This window comes from Malus domestica, chromosome 13, assembly GCF_042453785.1.
Source record: "Malus domestica chromosome 13, GDT2T_hap1".
NCBI lineage: Eukaryota > Viridiplantae > Streptophyta > Magnoliopsida > Rosales > Rosaceae > Malus > Malus domestica.
This window is the reverse complement of record NC_091673.1, coordinates 6,893,314-6,913,544: the sequence shown is the minus strand read 5'-3', so window position 1 is coordinate 6,913,544 and position 20,231 is coordinate 6,893,314. Positions and strand designations below refer to the sequence as shown.

The 20,231-nt window shown below is 39.6% G+C and overlaps 4 protein-coding genes across 6 annotated transcripts; 3 read left to right on the top strand and 1 right to left on the bottom strand.

Moving 5' to 3' along the window:
• Positions 1–260: 260 nt before the first annotated feature.
• Positions 261–7,292, top strand: LOC103452384 (uncharacterized). 2 transcript variants are annotated; one of them, XM_070810367.1, is made up of 12 exons: positions 261–769; positions 1,004–1,043; positions 1,320–1,739; positions 3,101–3,402; positions 3,485–3,640; positions 3,728–3,916; positions 4,095–4,169; positions 4,245–4,311; positions 4,439–5,447; positions 5,529–5,585; positions 6,568–6,642; positions 6,797–7,292. In XM_070810367.1, the coding sequence occupies exons 1-12, from the start codon at positions 440–442 to the stop codon at positions 6,840–6,842; spliced, it is 2,766 nt and encodes a 921-aa protein (XP_070666468.1). In that variant the 5' UTR covers positions 261–439; the 3' UTR covers positions 6,843–7,292. The 2 variants fall into 2 exon arrangements, with proteins under 2 accessions (XP_070666468.1, XP_070666467.1); XM_070810366.1 differs by having other exon boundaries at positions 6,568–7,292.
• Positions 7,293–7,882: 590 nt separating this feature from the next.
• LOC139190331 (beta-arabinofuranosyltransferase RAY1) lies at positions 7,883–11,961 on the top strand. 2 transcript variants are annotated; one of them, XM_070810369.1, is made up of 6 exons: positions 7,883–8,052; positions 8,157–8,506; positions 8,800–9,052; positions 9,139–9,903; positions 10,033–10,276; positions 10,431–11,961. In XM_070810369.1, exons 1-6 carry the CDS (start codon positions 8,047–8,049, stop codon positions 10,865–10,867), a joined length of 2,055 nt encoding a protein of 684 aa, XP_070666470.1. In that variant the 5' UTR covers positions 7,883–8,046; the 3' UTR covers positions 10,868–11,961. The 2 variants fall into 2 exon arrangements, with proteins under 2 accessions (XP_070666470.1, XP_070666469.1); XM_070810368.1 differs by having other exon boundaries at positions 9,133–9,903.
• Positions 11,154–11,961, top strand: LOC103452032 (uncharacterized). Its single transcript, XM_008391503.4, has one exon. The coding sequence runs from the start codon at positions 11,154–11,156 to the stop codon at positions 11,790–11,792; it is 639 nt and encodes a 212-aa protein (XP_008389725.2). The 3' UTR covers positions 11,793–11,961.
• Positions 11,962–12,207: 246 nt separating this feature from the next.
• On the bottom strand, positions 12,208–15,719 carry LOC103452033 (inorganic phosphate transporter 2-1, chloroplastic). Its single transcript, XM_008391505.4, has 3 exons — positions 14,558–15,719; positions 13,336–13,527; positions 12,208–13,106 (listed from the first exon to the last, which is right to left on the bottom strand). Exons 1-3 carry the CDS (start codon positions 15,311–15,313, stop codon positions 12,282–12,284), a joined length of 1,773 nt encoding a protein of 590 aa, XP_008389727.1. The 5' UTR covers positions 15,314–15,719; the 3' UTR covers positions 12,208–12,281.
• Between the last annotated feature and the right edge of the window lie 4,512 nt (positions 15,720–20,231).

Genomic DNA, 20,231 nt, shown 5'->3' with positions numbered 1-20,231 from the left:
GTTAATCGATACTTGATTAATAATTCAATGATCAATAACCATATTATTTGATTTAAAATTTTGATCTCTCTATTATTATGCCGTAGAGAAATGATATTCAATCTGATATAAAATTTATAAAAAAAAACCTAGCGAACCGAAAAATAGAATGAAACTTGTAATTTTTTTAAATTTTCATCTGATTCGGTTATGGGCTCAAAAACAGGCCCACAAAAGGCCCAAGTTATAGAAACCCCCGCGGGCCCGCGGGAGTGGAAAGCGTTCATCCTCCGCCTTCAGTCAATTACACTGCACTTGGTGCAAACCCTCGCTGCAAATCGAAATCCCCTTCAGCCCCCCATTTGTCAAAAGCAATAAATAACAGAAAAAGAAAAGGAAAAAGACGAATTAATAAGAAAAAAAGAGGAAAAAGGAGGCCAAAAATCCAAAAGGAAACGCAATGGATTCGTACCAAGCGCAGCAGCGGTACCTGAGACCGCCCCCGCCGCCGCAACCACCTTCCACGTCGGATCCCTATCACTACCAGCAGCAGCCGAGGCCACAGTGGTACCCCAATCAGTACCAGTACCCACCACCTCCACCACCACCTTACGCCGAGCATCTCCCTCCTCCGGGCTCTTATCCTCCGCCCCCTCACCCTTATCCTGCACATCCCCCAAATCACGCCCACTTCCCTCCTCCCCCTGCCGCTCCTCCTCATCAATCTCACCCTCACCTGCCTCCCCCTCCGCCCCGCCCTCCTCCCCATTCTTATCCTCAACACACCCAGGTATCCCCTCAACTCTCTCTCTCTCTCCATATATATTTGTATATGTATATGTATGCATGTGGGTCTGATCTCTGATGTTGATAAATTGATTATTTTTGGTAGTTTGAACTTGTTGGGTATGCTTGAATCTTGACGTTATTATGATTAAAACAATCGCTGTATCAATATTTGGGGTAAAAGTTATTTGGCATAGTGTAATGCTGATGTTCTAACGCAAAGCATAAACCTTTGCAGGAGTGGGGAGCCGCTCCTCCGAGTTGGCCGAATTACGCAGGTGAGTTCTGTTTAAATCACATTTTATATAAACCACAATTTTGTTTGTTGAATATGCAGTAAAACACCATGTTCCCCGTTATATCTCTGTCATCCACTTAATCTGTTCAGCGGAATTAGTTCCTTTGTGCAGAAAAACAAACTCAAGGTCCTATTTGTGCAACTATCCAATTGCTTATTTGATCTAGTGTAAAGACAAAACGTTGCTGGGAATAGTAGTTTCTGCTTTTTGCGGGTTAATGGCAATGAATTAATTTTGATTTTTTTGTAATGGTAGCCCAAAATAATCAAGATTGGGAAGCCAAGGCTAAGGCATGGGCAGATGCCAGAACAATGGAGAATCAACATCAACAGGTGCAGTTTCCACCGGCGGGGAGATTAGAAGAACAAAGTCATTATCACGAACAGTATCCCCACAATGTTGACCCGCATTATTCTGGAAGTCACCATCAGTCATTTTCTACATCTAGCTATCAACAGGTTCCAGTTTCAGGCGCTCCAACACACTACCCACCGGGAATTCGTTCCCAGGAGACTTCATCTGTCGGCTCTGAACTATCTTCTTATGCTCATCACACTGTTGGAGATGGAACGCTAGCTGGGGACGCGAATGCTGTGTTTCACCATCAAGGAAGCCTATCTACAAGTTCATCTGTCCATCAGCAGGAGGTACCTTATAGTTATTCTTCTGTTACAGGTAATAATTCAAATGGTATTGGCTTTGCATGTGAAGCTTGTGTTCCACAACTGCTGTTATGGAACTCAATTTTACTATTTAGTTTGACATTCTGGATTTTTTTCAATATTACCAAATATGGCACCTTCCATTCAGATCATTAAAGTATCTTTAAAATCTTAGTTGGACGTTGCTTCTTTTTAGCTGTGATTATTTCAACCAAATTAATCTTAATCTCGGTACAAGTAGGTGGTTGATACTGACTGGTTATGTGGCTCTCCTTCTTCTCCCTTTTTTTGGTTTGAGATAACTGTTCTCATTCATTAATTATCTATATTGAATGGATGCTGAGTTTCTTTTTCGTAATCCTAATACCATTTTTTGCAGTTGGTTATGAGATGTAATGCAATGAAATGCATAAACTTGATACTCTTTGTGCAGGTGTAGGCCTCCATCTGGATACTTTTAAAATAATAATTATAACAATGAGAATCTGACAGGAAATTACAACATTAGAATATTTTTCTGTGGCTGAATTAATGGTAAAAAAGGGACAGAGTATATTACTCCAAACTCCCTTGCAAGACTCGTTGCTACCTCTCTAATATATAATTGACTACAAATTGGTAGAATATAACAAAGCTTATTATGTGTGAATCCTTGCAAGCCTTTGTAATTTACGAATTTCACATGTTGGTTTAAGCAAGAAGTGCGGTGAGACCCACATTAGTCGGGGAGTGTTGGAGTATAAAATATTTGTTTGCCCACATCCTAACAACATTCTTTTTTTGGGGAATAGTTGTAAATTAAATTTCTTTTAATTGCAAGAGACACCTTAGCAAGCGATTGGTGCAAAGTTGAAAGGAGGTTAGAGTAATTGACTCATACCCAATCAGATACACTGTTATAGTACTTCGCCAATTAAATTATGTTCTCTTTTTAAGCTGGAGGAGTCTTACCATGTAGAGAAAGAATGCATTTTCCATTTGATTGAGTGCTGACCTTCTCCATTGTCAATAACTCCATCTTCCCTGTACAGATTCTCCGAGTTGGATTCGTGGTAATATAAATGGGTTTTGGGACATAATATGCCTACCTTAATCAGCTTCTGTTGAGATTAGAAAGAGAATAATTATCCTATTCTAATACTTGTAGTTGAAATAGAATAAGATTTTAGAGTCTGGTTACATCTTTGTTCTCACATTTTCATTGGATTTTTATGGTGCATGGTGTCTTAAGAATTCATACAAAAGAGATGAGCTTTGCTTGTGTAACCGGAAAGATCCAATTCCTAGTAGCAAATTTGTACCCTTATTTGTGCCAAGGATATTTCACCCCTAAAAAGTCTTGATTTGCTGTTTGACTATTTACTTGAATGGCAGGCAATGAAGGGACTGCAGCTCAGGAAGGACAACATCACATACAGCCATCGCAGCCCTTTCCTTTTGCCTATGACAGTCAGTCTGCTGATCCAACAACCAATGTTGCTGACCAGCCTTTAGAATTTGCACCCGGGTTTAGCTCTGATCATGGTCCACACATGCAATCCAGCTATGCTTATACTGATTCACATGGAACTATAAGAGGTGTCGACCCAGCGACCACAGCACCCTCCATGAATACCTGGCCTAGTTCTGTTGCACCTGGTGTAGGTTATCCTCATAATGTTCCAGTTCCACTACAGGTGTTAATTCTGGTTTCATGTGTCTTTCTTCAGTTCTAAGGCCTTCGTATGAATGTGTGCTGACATTTGTTTAATTCTGCAGCATGATCCCTCTAATGCAATACCCTCTCCTGTTCCTGGGCATGCTCCACATTCGTTTGGAAGTTTCCCATCTGCTGCAATGCCCTTTGCTCTCACTGCAGGAACCATCCCTGGTGATGCATATGGAGTTTCCACAGTTACTGAGCGCCCCAAAAAGGTAAAACTTTGCCATTGTTAACATATGTTTATACTTTATGGTGAGTTACATGATTGTTATTCAATCTGCTCCTGAAATTTATGCCAGGCTCCAGTGCCTAGTTGGCTTAGAGACGAAATTAAGAAAGCAGTCATCACAAGTACGTCTATGGGCCATCCTAAGGAGGAAACTCAATCTGTTGAGGATGAAGGTTTTGATAGATCTTCTGTGAAAGGTGATCAAGCAGACAGCAAGAGCATCAATTCTTCTAAATCAACAGAAGAAGAGGATGATGAGGTTTTTTTCTCACCAGAAGAAGATTCATTTTGCATCTGAAGTCCCACTCACCTCTAGTGAACTGTACTTTCTAAAAAAGTGCAGTTTTTTTTTCTTTGTCCATATATACATCCCATAATAATTGCTAGCTTTTCATTTTCATTGTGGGATTAACATGCCATATCTTTTTGTTTTGTAGGATCAAGTGGAAGCTGCTAGGACTGTAGCAATTAACCAAGAAATAAAGCATATCCTAACTGAAGTTTTCCTGAAGGTTGCAGTGTTTAGGAGTGCAGATTGCTTATTTAACTCCATTATACTGTACCTTTAACTAATATGTTTCTGTCAGGTTACTGATGAGCTGTTTGATGAAATTGCTACAAAAGTTCTTACTGAAGATGATCTGACAGTTGAAGGTAATTGTACCATAATTGCTCCTTAGATTTGTGCTGATATATATAATGTTGTTTGTTTAGTCTAGCATTCTTTATTTTTTTTTCTCAAAAGAGGAAAGAATTTAACCAATTGTGTCATTTGTTACAGTTGAACAGAGCACACCCACTTCAAACCATAAGGTATTGCCATCTCCGCCAGCAGTTACAGCTCCCAAGGCTTCTGCAAAAGTTCTAATTGGGGCCAAGTCTAAGGAATATGAGACTGAAGATGTCAAATCCAGTCCTACTTTACCTGGTGATGTATTGGGTCTTGCAGATTATGCTACAGATGATGAGGATGAAGATAGTGATATTCAGAGTTCTGGCATGCCAAATTCTGGGAAAGATGCTATGCTTCAGCAGTCATCTGTCAAAAAGCCTTCAAATGATAGGCATGATGCCACTGTAAATGACCGTTCTTCTGTAGAGCTTCAGGAGCATAGTAAAAGTCAGACAATTTTGGAGAGTGGACGGGGCAAAACCAGTTCACTTGAGTCCTATAATAGACACAAGCATGATGATAGTAATGGTGATAGAAATCTGCCAGATGGAACTACTGCCTCTAGGTTGAATGATACCGTAGGAATATTCAAACCTGAACTACCCAAAGAAAATGTCAATGTGAAAACCACACCAAAAGATGACCCACAAGTTATGGAGTCCAGGATGAAACCCGATAAGCATGATCGAGATGAGAGTAAAAAGAGTTTTGTGAAAGACATCAATAAGGAGGTAGAAAGTGGTAAGATTAGGACAGATGATAAGGGTGATGAGAATCGTAAGGGACAGTATCCTAGAAAGGAAAGGGCAGATGATCGGAATGGCTCACAAGTAAAGGTGAAAGAGCAAAGTGTGAAGGAATCTGAGTCAAGAAAAAGGTCTTCCCATGCTGATGCCAAGGAGGGTAGAAGAGAAACAGAGCGACTCCATAGGGCAGGTGCTAAAGAAGATAAGGACAGGAAAAGAGAACGGACAAAGGATAAGGAGGGCGATAGATCAAGACATAAACATTCTACTGACTCAAGCAGGCACAAGAGAAGGCGCTCCTCTTCTGTTGGCAGTAGAGGAAGAAACAGCAAGGATGATTCAAGTGATGAAGCTTCTGATGATTCTAAAAGGTTCTCCATTTTGATCATCTGATTATTTCTTTTTCAGTTCAACTATTATTACGCTGTGATTCATATAATATAATGTGGCAGGAAGCGGCATTCAAGGAGACGTAACTTATCACCATCACCCGTCAGGTCAAGGAGAAGGTAACCATTTATGAGTTCTTTTCTTCATTTTTTTTTCTTTGTTGCATTGTAAAGTTCATACCATTGAGTTTTACAAAGATCCGATAGATCAAAATTGATAATATGTTTTGGACTGTTGTCCTCTTGTGTCAAAGTTTTATACAGAAATCAATGTAAACTAAAAATAATGCCATTAGCAGGTTAATTCAAAAGCTAGAAGATACAAAATGAACTGATATTAAATCTATTCATCTGAGGTACTTTTGTGGCTCCAATGTGACTGTTGTGTGAGATTGGAACTTTATTGTGATGGTTTATTTTTTATACTTTGCAGTAAATCAGTGTATTTTATTTTTGCAATTACATTGCACTAGTGTTTTCCCTTTTTTTGTATTAGAATTCGTTTATCTTTCAGCATTCTCTTTTGCTTTTGTGAATGATTTTACTGACTTAACATTTTGAGGTTATGAAACGTCTAATATGTTTAGCTCTTTTATTTTGAATTGATTTACAAGGTCAGAAATAAAAACTAAAATTCTGAATGAAGAGTGAAAATGTATACATGGTTTCATTGTAAATTGTCAAGTACCGTTGTTGAAATCGATTTCATTTGGATATTGTTGTATTGCCTATATGAATAATGATCAATCATTTGGATCTTGGTAACCTTGTATGCAATGCTGCAGCAAAAACATAATTGTGGTGATGAGAGTCGGTATCCTGGATGTCTTTGTCAGTTTTACCATTTGGAACTTGTTTTATGTCTAGTTACAGTTGACACATAGTAATGTGCAGAGAAAAGCTTAAACCCTTGTTTTCTAAACCCTTTTGAGAATTATGACTTGTTCATATAGGTTCTTTACATAGTCATTAGAAGCCGAAAAATATGTTCTAATGGGTCACTCCTTATCAAGTATGGCTCTGCAAAAGGCTGAGCATTTCTCTTCTGAACAATGCATGTTTAAACTTACCAAATAAGTATCATGGATGTTTTCGTTTCTAGACAAGTTTCGCGGTCTCCACATAGCAAGCATTCTCAGCGCAGGCATTCTCCTTATTCTTCTCTTGAGACGAGCAGGTATGTATGTTGCCATGAAATCTTTGTTGTGTATTGTTTTTCAGACATATACAGCTCTATCAATAAGCAACTACTCAGGTGATATTGCTAGGCTTCCGCTTCTACAACTCTAATCACCGTCTGGTCTGTCTTAACTGTTCTAATTAATATGCAGGGGAAGAAGGTCAAGATCCAGATCACCTGTGCGGCGGCAGAGATGATTGGAGGAAGGATCCTACAGCGATAGAGAGCCAGAATTATGTCCAATACTGAAGAATCAGATGCGCGGTGGAACTGAGTTTCGCAACAAAGCCGGTGCACCATGTTCAGCCACCGCAGTTGGGTATTGTTCCAATTACGAAATCGGTGTACTTTGTTGAATGGTTCCATTTAGTACCGAGGATAATGGCAGTATGGCACAGCATGCACGACAGCTTGAGTCCGGTTGGTAATGTGGATGAACTGCTGGTGGTTTCGTAGGAATTATAATTACGGTTTTGTGGCATGGCGATTTGTGGTTTCGGGTCTTATGAATTGCTCCAATGTTCCTACCCCCGGATTGTGACTAAAGGATCAAAAATATGATGCGTTTTTATGATTCGACCCAGATGATGTGTAATCGTAGTTTTTGGTAGAAGAAAATAAATGCGTTGTGATTAATGGATTTTAAATCGTATAATATTATAATTAGAATCGTTCAAAGAAAATCAATTAAATTTAAGAAACTTTAATGAAAAGTTCATGGGACTGTTCATTTTAACGAAAAATCAATCTTGTTACCATTTATTTTGTCTTTATCGTTAAAACTCAAAGTTTTCAAGTATTTTTAATTAGTTTTTTCATTAAATTTAAGATCATCTGGTCATGTTCTTATGAATGATCATATCAATTGTGTCACTCATCTTTAATAGATTCTTGCCAAGGTAATTTTAAGTGACAAATAAAAAAAGTGAACGGTTTTGATTATGCCACGTATGGATCTAAAAATACGTTAACCAGAATTGGGTGGAAGTGCGTAATAAATAGTCACAAAAAATGATGAAGCGAAACGACGCCGCAGGCTTTGGGGCCTGATATCGTTGACTCTGATGAGTTCAAGATTCAAAGAAGCACATGAAATGGAGGAAAAGGTACTTAGATTGGAATCTGACGTGCGGAATACGACAAGTCGCACAACTCACATGGATCCCGCACGGCCTTTGTCCTTGGTGCGCGCGATGCTGCCTGCCCACCTGGTGCGTTCGTTACTCTCCCACCTCTCCTCTCTCTCTCTCTCTCTCTCTCTCTCTCCTCTTCTTCTGTTAAAGTTCCATACTATCTCTCTCTCTCTCTCTCTCTCTACATTTATATTCAGCTCAGCTTGCGATTCATACAACAAAACAAAATCATCATTTTCTTACGTTGTTGTTGACAACTCCACGTCGAATGAAGGTCACAAACTCCCCTGCTTCTTACAATGTTTCATTCTCTCTGCCATTGTTTCACAAACAAAAAACATCAAATATTGTTCTTGTTTTTGTTTTCGGGTTTTGCAGGCATTTCAGGTGGGAGTATGGAGTTTATGGTCGATTTGGCTAACTGGGTTGGCGCTAATTGCCCTCTCCCTGTATGCCACTCAATGCTTTCCTTCCCTCAAGGATCAGATCATGAGGCCCCAGCTCGGTCAACGGGCTGGCGGAGGTTTGGACACTCCTAGGATTACTATATTCTCGGCGCCTGCGCCTTTTGCTGGTTCTGTTGGGGGTAGGCAGAGTCTGGCTGTTCGCTCATGGCTTGCATTGTCTCCACAGATTACAGTTGTGCTCTTCAGCAGGGACCCTTCTGCTGTTTCCTTTGCCGGAGCGTTTGGTTTGCGGGTTTTGGTCGATCCTAACATCGATTTCACGTAAGCCTATTACTTTTTCATTCATTTCTTGCTCTTTACTTTATTCAAATAAAACCCATTTAGTTGAACATAAATGTTTGTAGTGAATTTCTGATGATTGAATTAATAAAGGAAGAAAAAAAAAATCGAAATGGTCATCGAACGTGCCTGTATATCAGGCGGTTTACTCCAAAAGATGGTTTTTGATGACTAGTTCAGGCTTCAGGAAATCCTCGACGAGTAATGTAGTTGGAGCTAGAACTGGCGTATATTTATTGCCGTCTGATATGTGTCTGTCATCTGTGTCGGTCTAGGTTCCTCGGTACACCATTTTTTCATTCGATGATGGCAAGATCACAGTCCTTTATAACGGACATTTCTGTTCTGGTTGATCCTGAAACCATTGTTTTACCTGACTTTGTTTCCACCCTGAACTATGCTTACACACTTGACCGAGATTGGCTTCTAGTTGCTTCATCACGAAATGCATCCTACTTCCCATTCTACTTGGACGAGGATGGAAAAAATTGGCAAAGAGAGGGTGGCGAATTGATGAGAACACAAGAGGTATGAAGTAACTTATTCCGGTCTGATATTTGATCGACCATTCAGGACAACTCCCTTAATATTGTGCTCTCTTCCATCAGTTGCAGGAGATTTTTGGTCAGAGTTGGCAATGGACTCCCTGTGAAGGGAAGTTGCTTATGGCATGGAATAATGGAGATACGCCACTACATTCGGGAGTCCTTCCTCCTTTCTTATACGGTAGAGGGGTGCACAACAGTTGGATCGTTAATGAGGCCTTGTCATCTGAACTGAGGTTTGTATTTGATACCAGTTGGACAGTCTCAAGCTGCTATCTGATTGATCAGGACCGTCAGATTAACTGGCCTGTTGGATCTTCCAATGCTTCAAATTTTGAAAGAAGCTGGGAATATGCTGGAAATTCTCACCTTGGGGCACTATATGGATCATTGTCTCATCATGAAACTAACCATTCTAGCCTAGCAAAGCTTTTGAAGTGTGACGGGCAATATACTTTCGTAAACACAGCAGAAAACATTGCTTGTCCAATGGAATACCAAAGTGCAGGGAGATTACGAAAAGGAAGGATATTGCGTTCCTGGAGGAAGAAGAAAACTTTGGGTTTGGTTGACAGTGTTAAATCACTAGGCTGGTTGTCAGATTGCTATCTGATGGTTCCACTAAAGCGTTCGAAACCATTAGACCTTCCGTTCTCCTTGGAGACACTACTACCATTAAATGCAGACAAAAATAATACAATTGTGCTTGCTACTGCTGGATATAGTTACAAGGACATGCTCATGAGCTGGGTGTGCAGATTACACCAACTGCGGATCACAAATTTTATCATTTGTGCCCTCGACAAGGAAATATATGAGTTTGCTGTCTTGCAGGTAATCTTTATATTTATTATGTGAAATTTCGGTAAATGGAAATTCAATGTTGAAGCTAGTCTGTATTGTAGATTGATCTCCACATCAAATGTGTTGTAGTTTTGATTGTCTATTTTGTATTATTGCTAGGGCCTCCCTGTTTTCAGGGATCCATTAGCTCCGAGTGAGATCAGCAGCGACTGCCACTTTGGAACAAAATGCTTTCAGAAGGTGACCAAAGTGAAGTCCCGGATGGTTTTGAAGATACTGATGCTGGGTTACAACGTGCTTCTTAGCGATGTGGATGTATATTGGTTTGGAAATCCGCTGCCATTGCTCTACTCCTTTGGCCCTGCTATTCTTGCAGCACAGTCCGATGAATTCAACAAAACAGGTATTCTTTTTTTATGTTATATAATCACGTAGCATGGAGGAGAAAACAAAATGTCCTCTGATGTTTGGAATATAACTGGATAAATGTTCTGAGTGACTACTTAGCTATTAAATCGAGCAACCTAAAACCCCTATGTGGTATTTTCTGTATGAAGGACCAATCAATGTACCTAGGCGCTTGAACTCTGGCTTTTACTTTGCCCGTTCTGATAGTTCGACAATCAATGCTATGAGGAAGGTGGTGGCACATGCAGCAACTTCGGGTCTATCTGAGCAGCCAAGCTTCTACGACACGCTATGTGGAGAAGGGGGTTCCAATCGTGTGGGTGACGATAGATGCTTGGAACCTGAAACAAATCTGACTGTCCATTTCTTGGATAGAGATCTCTTCCCAAATGGTGCATATCTGGACCTGTGGCAGAGGAAAAACGTGAAGGCAGCCTGTGCGAAGCTGGGTTGTTTGGTTCTCCATAACAATTGGATCAGCGGGAGACTGAAGAAGTTAGAAAGGCAGGTTTTATCAGGCCTATGGGAATATGATACCAGCACAAGGATGTGCCGGCACGAGTTCAACTTAGTAAACAAAGTTTGAGTCCTAATTGGTGGTTTATTATATTCATTAGCATCTGCTTTGGTTTTCACATCCGACAGTGACAACAAAATTGTTCCTCATATTTTGCAACTATGGAAGCCTTGGTTTCATCACAGCTTCCTGTGGAAGAGAATATTATACGAAGGAAAGCCGGCCACAAAAAACCAGAAACCAGGAACTATGCAGTGTGGCCAATGCTCAATAATATCAAGGCAATAGAATGCTCACACTTTCCACCGATGGACCATGCTAAAGCGTTTTGATCGGGCTACTTTTAACCGTGGCTATGCTGAAGTGGTGCATCCAGTTGTTAGGCCTAGCCCGGAATCCTGGCAGAAATCAGTTGACAGGACCTTCCATGGATGACAAATCCAAAAGAAAGGAAGTAGATGCTGCTTCCATATCATTAGACTTGAGCATGCAGTCGAAGGATATTTTCGTGAGGATAGTTCATGCAGGCGGTCGTGAGGAGCTGTACCAGAATGTAGTTCCTGCATCTCAGTTGATGGAAAAGTATCCTGGTTTGTGCGTCGCCCGCCCAGAAGTGTTCAAAAATCCGCAGGAGGCCCTTTTACGGCCAGATGAGATTCTGTTGATTGGTAAGAAGTATTACATGATACCATGTACTACAGCGCAGAAAATTAAGAAAAAACACCAAAAGAAATTGAAGGCCAAAGAAGCTGCTGAAGGCAAAGATGAGGCTCCGGATGGGAAGAACACCGTGGATTCAGGAGGTTCCGACACAGATGATTCTGTTTGCTCCGATAAAGAATATTATGTCTCCAAGGAAAGATGGTCAAAATGTTTACGGAGAAAAGGTTTCAGAGGAAAGAAGCCTTTTGTTCCCCCACTTCCGAGGACAAGATCATGTCGAGGAATAAATTGGGAGCCAAGTCTCACTTCTGTGCAAGAGCTTTCTCCATGATTTTCTGTATGCTGTTAACCTGGCGTTCGGATTCTGCTACGTGGTTATATTGCTACTGCAAGTATGTTTTTGGTTCCATGAAAATTCTGAGAGAGATTTATCAAAAATTTTATACACCGTAATAAGTAATGTACCGTTTTTCCAGCAATATATTCTATTTTCTATATCAGACTGCTCGTGTACGATAATCATAGCAGTTTCTTTCAACAACTTTCCACTGTCAGATTCGTTGAATATATTGATGTTTCCCTGGAAATAGAAGATCAGTTTTGTCACGAGATTTTGTAGGTAGATTCAGCCACAAAGAACATACATGTCTTTAATAATTCTTGAAACAGAAGAAACGCCCGATGAAAGAAATTTGAGAATAAAAAGGCTTTGAGAACAAGCAGGATCATTAGTTCGACAAATCAAATTCGGAAAAGAAGTGATTGTTTTTAATTAATGACTTACATTAGATGTTCATCACTTCAATCTTCAAATGTAGACTCATAAAATATAAGACAAAAGCTTGGTAAAGATCCATGTGTATAAAACTGAAAGGAAAGCACCAGCAGGAATTGTCACAGCCCAAGAAGCCACAATTTCCCTCACGGTTTCTGCTCTAACTCTATTAAGCCCCCTTGCAAATCCCACCCCCATGACTGCGCCCACCAGAGTATGCGTGGCGGAGATTGGCAGTCCCAGCTTTGAAGCAAATAGAACCACCGAGGCTGCTGCAAACTCAGCCGCAAATCCTCTCGTTGGTGTCAGCTCTGTAATCTTCTTCCCAATCGTTGCTATCACCCTGTACCCCCACATTGTGAGACCTGCTACAATTCCGAATCCTCCCCATGCCAGAACATCAGTCGGAATAACAATCTCCGGACCACTAGCGCAGCCATGAAGAATAGATAATGCACCAGCCAAAGGACCTATTGCGTTTGAGACATCATTCCCGCCATGAGCAAATGCCATGAAGCAGGCTGAGAGGACTTGCATGTATCCGAAAACTCCATATACTATTTCCAACTGTGTACCGGTTGGACCTGCAATATCAGAGAGAAACCCGATATTTTTTTGCTGGATGGTACCCTCCGTTTGCTCCGCTTCCGATGACATGGACTTGACGAGGAGATGACCTAGCTGCCTATGGATTAGTCTGTAGAAGAGGACCGCACCTGCAACTCCACATGCTAGAGCCTTGGCGAGAGCCAAAGGCAAGCTTTTTCCAAGAGGAAAGACTGCGAATGAGATTCCAGTTACGCCGACTAGTACAGCAATTGGTGCTGCTGCAGCCGCAGCTTGTCCCGGATTTGGAGCGCTGTACACATACTGAACGGAATAGAGAAAAATAAGGGTTGTAAGAAGTAAGAACTAAGCATTGTATTCGCAAATTAAAGCAGAAAATCAAGTTCTAAGCACTAAAACATTCAATCACGTCGATAGAAGAGAACAAAGTTGAAGAAAATTGAGTAGAAGTGACGTTTTCTCAATCTTTCATTAAAACAAGACGTCGTGCACAGAGTCGGTTTAGTTGCATCTCCAAAGAAGTAGAACATACCCTACGAATGAATTTGTACACAAGAAAGGACACCAGTGCTCCGATGAACGGCGAGATCACCCACGACGAAATCACCCTCGCCAACGAACTCCAGAAGACAGCACCTGGGCCGCCATAGACAAGTCCGAATCCGACCATGGATCCAACTATACAGTGCGTTGTCGAGACCGGCCAGCCATAAGATGATGCAACCTGACTAGCAGAAAACAATTACTCGTGGATGGAAGAAAGAACAGAACATGGCAACGTAGCACATAAACTTATGAAACGAATAATAAATCGTACACAACTAGGCTAAAAAGAATATCCTTGAATTTCATGTCTCCCAAGAGGATATGAGATTAGTACCAAGTCCACCAAAGGTTCTTGTAACCGTCTCCCCTTTTGTCTCATGGAAATTTTAGTATTTAATCCCATAAGTTGGGAAATGAAGAGAAGGAATTTTGAAAACAATAAAGACACCAACATGCTAACTCCCCTAAGTTGTAAACCACTTTTATTTTGCCCTCTGAACTTTCAATTTAGTTTTCATCTTTCTAAATTTTCACGCCAGTGTCCCGCTAACTATCAATTTTGTAACAATGTTATGTTAAGTCATCTTCTCTTTCTCTCAACTCAATAGCACATGTGAATTAGTCGACTATGTAGTTATGTTTATTTTATTTCTTTCAACTATTGTTTTTCATCCCAATGCAATGCATGCAAGTAAATTTTAGGGGCATGTACGTCCGCAAAATGCTTTTATTAAGTGAACAAATAATTATATGGAAATTCTGATAATCGAGTTGTGACATAAAATTAAGAAGAATCGGAAACTTATACATTTGTAGTAATTCAAATCTAATGTCGGGGGAGATTGACACTAATTGAAAGTATAGAGAGGCTCAAAACTAAATTGAAAACTTAGGCAACACTATCGTTGAGGAGAAAATTTTCATTGTAACCGGAGCATAAGTAATACATCACGTGTTTTTGTAGAAGTTGTGAGAAATTTTATTTTTTAACTTATTAACATTTTAACACACATATCTCACCATTTGTATAATGACACGTAATGTATTGTCCCGTATACCGATCACAATGAAAATCTCTCATCCTTTGGAGGCATTTCTAAAAAATTATTTTGTTGAAATTCCAATAAAACATAATGCAATAAACTTTTAACGAAAAGCTCCGATCACATTTTTACGCAAATGAAAACATAAGATTAACAGAAATATACCTGCAACCAAGTACCAGCAGCAGCAAGAGAGCCAAGCAGACCAGCAAAAAGCAGAGTATCCTTCCCCTGAAACACATTTGCCACAAGAATTCCCTTTTGCATTGTGCTCGTCACATGAGTCCCCATCAGAAACGCCCCCGAGAATTCCAACACCGCCGCCGTCAGCACCGCCTGCCGCAGCGACAGCGCTCCCGAACCCACCGAAGTCCCCATGGCATTGGCCACGTCGTTGGCTCCGATGTTCCACGCCATGTAAAACCCGAATAGCAGAGTAGCATAAGACAGCATCTTGGTCTTCAAGGTCAGCCCTTGCCCCAGAGACTTCATGAAAAACGGAAGGCTCAGAGCAGCAAACGCTATGCAGATGGAAATGGCGGAGGCCGTGCCGGAAGATATGTGGAAGGCCTGCGCCATTCCCGGCGACTCAGTTTGCTCCCCTGTTTCTGAGATTTCGTGATGTTGTTCGGCTTTGACATTTTGGTTTTGTTCTTCGTTTTTGCCTTCGGCATCGGCGAAAGAGGATAAACTGGCAAAAGGGTGTGAGAGTTTGGAGTTGTTGAGCCTCAAAGTGGGGAGAAAATACTTGGGCAGTGGTGTTTGGGAGCTGAGAAAGTTTGTGACTTTCTTGGGAAAGTGGGGTTCTGTTGGGAGGAAAATGGAGCGGTGCTTTGGGAGGTAGAGGTGAGGATTGTGGAGGAGGAATGCTTCTGGTCTGGATGTGGTTCTTACAGAAGATAGGCAGTAAGAAGGAATCATGTCTCAGGTGGAGAGAGATGGCAGCGGCTGAGAGTGGAGGAGGAGGAAGAAAGAGGGTTGAGAATCCAGAGGGAATTATTCAGGTAGATTCTTGGCCAATGGCCATGGAATTTGGTGAGGGAGAGGAGAGGAATGCAACTGGGTAGTGTGCATTTTTTTTATTTGGATATGATTATTATTTTTTGTTTTAAATTTTTTTGGTGGAAAGAAAGGGAGGTAGGAGTGGATTTGGGCGGCTCCTTGGTTCGATTGGAACGAGTGGTGGGCGTGTTTCTTGAGGGACTTCTCACCATTCATTCATGTATTCTATTGGTCAAATATTCAGAAAAATTGAGACTACGAAAAAAGGAGGAGAAAAAAGAGAGAATATTTCAAGCACCATATCCAAAAGAGATGATCCTGATGATTTTTATTGTGACTTGTGAGGAATGATTATATAGAATGTGTTCTTCGTTATTGTGACATTCTATTTCAATAAAATAATTAAATGTGCAAGTTTTTTAATATATGAAGTTGTGTTATTAAATTAGACCGTTATGTGATAATCAACTCGTTCTATATAAGTTGCAGATAGTGTTTTACAACAGTATCGGAAAGCAATCATGCCTCAGTCTCCCTCATCTCCTTTGCGATCTCAACCTCCCTGATTATTGTCACACTCTGGTAGTCTTCATCCACACCCACAACGTTGTCATTCACTTCTTTTTTGGTGTTCATCATTGAGTTCGTTCATTGATTTGTGTTGGAGGGAGTTTTAGGCTTGAGCTTCGAGTTATAATGAGGCAAGCCTAACAAAAAAATAAATCAAATGGATTCAAGCCTAAACCACATAGAACTAATCAGATCGAACCAAAATCGAATATTTTACGTTTTTGATGGGGTTGTAATATTCTTCTGTCTTAGGAGGAGGAGGAGGAGTGGAGGAGTGGAGGAGAAAGACATCAGAGAGGAGAGAACCATGGAGAGAGTTGAAAGTTGTTGGGTTACAATTTTTCTGGTGGTTCATTGAACCCGTTGTGATATAACTTTGATTTAATTACAACCATTGAGATTGATCCAACAGATGAAAAAAGAAATGTGTAAATAACATTTGTATTTTTTTATTTTTTATTTTGATAAAACCAAAAGGTCAAAAACTCTAACCTAACTCAAATCATCTGAACCATCATATCTCATTTTACAAATACCAAGCACATCATCCATAAGAGCAGATGTAATCCAAGAAGAAGGACCATGGAAAACAAGGTTTGCCAAATCACAATTGAAACTCCAGTTCGCCATCTGATCAGCAACACAACTTCCCGCCCCGGCTAAACATGTGTATTTTGGCATGTACACTAAAGAAGCACTCATTGAAGTAGTACAGCCTAAATTTCTATTAAGCCCAAGATGAAATGCTCCAGCCCAATAGCTCCCCAATTATGCAGGGCGGGAATGAGACCCAACATTAAATAATTTCTTTCCTTGACATAACGATAGTTTCTTTATAAAGGTAAAGATTTTTGGGCCAAGCCATACTCCAAGTGAGTTTAAGTGTTTAGTTTCGTACTCATATCTATGAGGGTCAAATACCAGACCTTTTTTTTTTTAAATCGCGAAAAAATTGCTCCTATATTGTAGTATTACGTGGTTAAGTACAATATAATTTTACACGTACTCACACAGTACTTAGTATTGTGACATACCAAGTATATTGTATATTGGACAATTAGTTGCAATTGATTTGTAGCTCAATTTATTCAGAATGTAGTCTCTTGCACCGGATGTCTCATGTTCGATTCTCCTTCTCCATAATTTAGATAAATTATAAATAAATAAATAAGTGATTTAAAAACAATATTGGATAATTAGGTCGGTCTCTTGGGTTAAAAAAAGGTCGGGAATTCCAATCATTATAGAGCTTCCTAGATATTGGACGGTTTTCAACCCTTTACGGCTTATGCCATTATCATCGAACACTTTTTCGACTCCTTTTTCCAACTTCGAACTTCAAAGATGTAGTTTTCTCTACGAAACTAGATTCCGTGCCGACCTCAACTTGCATATACTCCCAACGCTGTTTCATTGTATAGAAGATGGTATCAAAATTAGAGTGTTCAACCTAAAACTAATATTTTGTAGGCCACGACGAAATCATGATTTCCCGCGGACCGCTCACAAGATATCTACACTGTTTTTTTTTTTTTCTTTTGAACTTACGATGCATACCAAAAGATCATATAGATTGATTCTCTAAATGCAAACAATCAAGCAGAACTTCATTTGTATAGAGTTTAGGGTTTAGGATGAAGAGACTCAACATCGTTATACACTACTCATGTAACAAAAACTAGTCTGGTTGATTTTTTGCATCCTCTCTAATTTGGGATAACATATCATTAGTTGTATGCAACCATGTGTTTATCTCTCGTTACATAATTAAGATCCATAGTTGTACATGATCAACTATGAGCACCTAAGAATCTCTCCCCACGTGACCCTTGGAATCTTGGTCCATTTGTACACCAACTTCTCAAAATCTAATCAACCATTTAACAAGAAATTAGTCAAGCATATATATTCATTATATAGGTTGGTGGAAGAGGAGTCTAATTAGGAGGAGGCAACCCTTCTAGATTTGGATGAACTAGCATAAAACTACTAACCCTAATAAAAATACATGGATTCGAGTCTAATAAATAAAAAGAATAAAGAATAAATCTTTTTGGTAATATACTTTATAATGGAGACTTGAATTTCAACCTTCACATATTCTTCTCTGTGAACTTTGTATCCGTTCAATGCTCTCAATTCAGTGATTCACCATGCTCAACCTTCAAAGAATCAAAATGTTCAAAAGTCCAATTGGGAGAGGAGGACCATCCACACATTCACTGAACCATCTGGTCCCCCACTGAGCTCAGAAATTATATGAAAGTCCCAAAGCTTCAAGACCTAAAGCCCAAGGTCCACCGGGACCCAATTATCGACGTCCCAGCCGGCAGCCCCCACCCATTACTGTTACCAATTCCACATCTTTGGAGCGTGCCAAAACCCTCCACGGTGCATGCAGCCAATCCATTCACCATCTGCCACGGTAGGAATGGAACAATATCGAATTCACTCCATACTACCAGACTGGGTACGTGGCACATATGCACGGCAGGCTGAGAGGAAATTTGATAGATTTAATTATTTATTTTTGCATGCACAGTACTATATATTGAAGTACTTTTCATCTCCATACCATATGTGTAGAAGGTATGGGTTTTTTTTTTTTTTTCAATTTATAAAAGAAACACTTATTTGTTGTTCATGTAACATGCAACAACTCACGTGTATATATGTAAGAAAAAGATATATGTAAGAAAAAGAAAGTCTAAGTTTGTTACATCTTACTAAAACAAGGATTAAGTACTTGACGGTTTAGATTAATTGTGAGCCAATATTGTACTGATTGGTAACTTTAATGTTCTTTTTGCAATACTTGAATGACATGAACTAAATTGTCATGGATCTCAAACTCGAAAAGTTTAAATTGTTTGGCTACGGGAATATCAGTAAATTAGAAAGAAAAAAAACACGTCTACTATAAGTTGTAAACAAAAATACTTATACTATGCTTAGAAGAGAAATTTATAAATACTAAAGAACTTTAACTCAATGCCTTTTAAATATGTATTACACGAAGACTAGCAATGAACTACTTAAACTAGAAAAGCTACTATTAAATTAAACACTACAAATGCAGTACTAATGTGTTGCTTCTAGTCGTTTTCAGTCAATCAAGTGTTTAGGGTATTCCTCCTAAATGTGGTCTAACTTTTGCTAAACTTTTACCCTCATCCAAATGCACCACTAAAGATCAAAACTGGCACAAAAAACTTCTTATTTATCCATTTTTATGTTTTAATTGATCTTGTGAAATTCGTATGGTATCAACAGTTTGTATGTTAAAAACTCTACTCATGTGAATAAATTTTAATAGTAAGTTGGAAAGTAGGGTCCAATATGGGTCCTATCCTATTTCAATATGCCGGCACAAAATTGTGTAAGGTGATCATCATTCATCATGCATGTATGGAGACCTCACTTACCAAATTTTTAGGTACATATGTATCACACACAATAAAGTTTCCACTGTATATCTGCTCTAATCATTTCATCAGTCACGTTCTTGCCTAATTTACTGTTTACTGAAGCATAAATTTTCCATCGAGGAGCGTTTAATACTCTCATCACCTTCGAGCTTTGGAGATGACGCGAGTGACTCACGCTTAGGAAATTGATACAAAACGACGAGGGAGGATTTGGAGATTTTCTAATCACATTCGTTTATCGTATATCATGTGATAAAAAATTATTGTAATTTTTATTATTTAAGATTGAATATGAATAGTATCGGATGAAAATTAATTGCACGATATACGATGAAAAGACTTGATTAGAGAATCCTCATTTCAAAACGACAACTCACTAGACATCTTAACACTCCAAGTTGGATGGTGACTTGTTAGGGTTGGACAACGAGGCGTCAGCATCCATTTACAAGTGTCCTGTGTGCATGGTTCCTTTGCCAGGCGTAAAAATAGACTTTGCAAGGTCAGGATTTTTCAATTTTGTTTATATGAATATCCGATCCCAAATATATACCACAAAAGGCAAATAAAAAGTGTGTAACTAACGGAATAAGGAAAAGGTAAAAAGAACGTCACAAAAGAACAGGAAAATGCTTATTGTTCTCCACTAGGATGTTGCTGAATCATCCACACCTTCCCACCAGAAGGACTGTATGAGATGCAAAAATGGAATTGCAAGGAGTTGCGTTTCTAGTAGGGGTGGTTCGGTATGGGATACCGAACCAAAACACTTGTCCCGATTTCCAAATCAAAATTTTCGGGAATCCCAATTTCAATACCGATCCCAAATCAATTTTTCG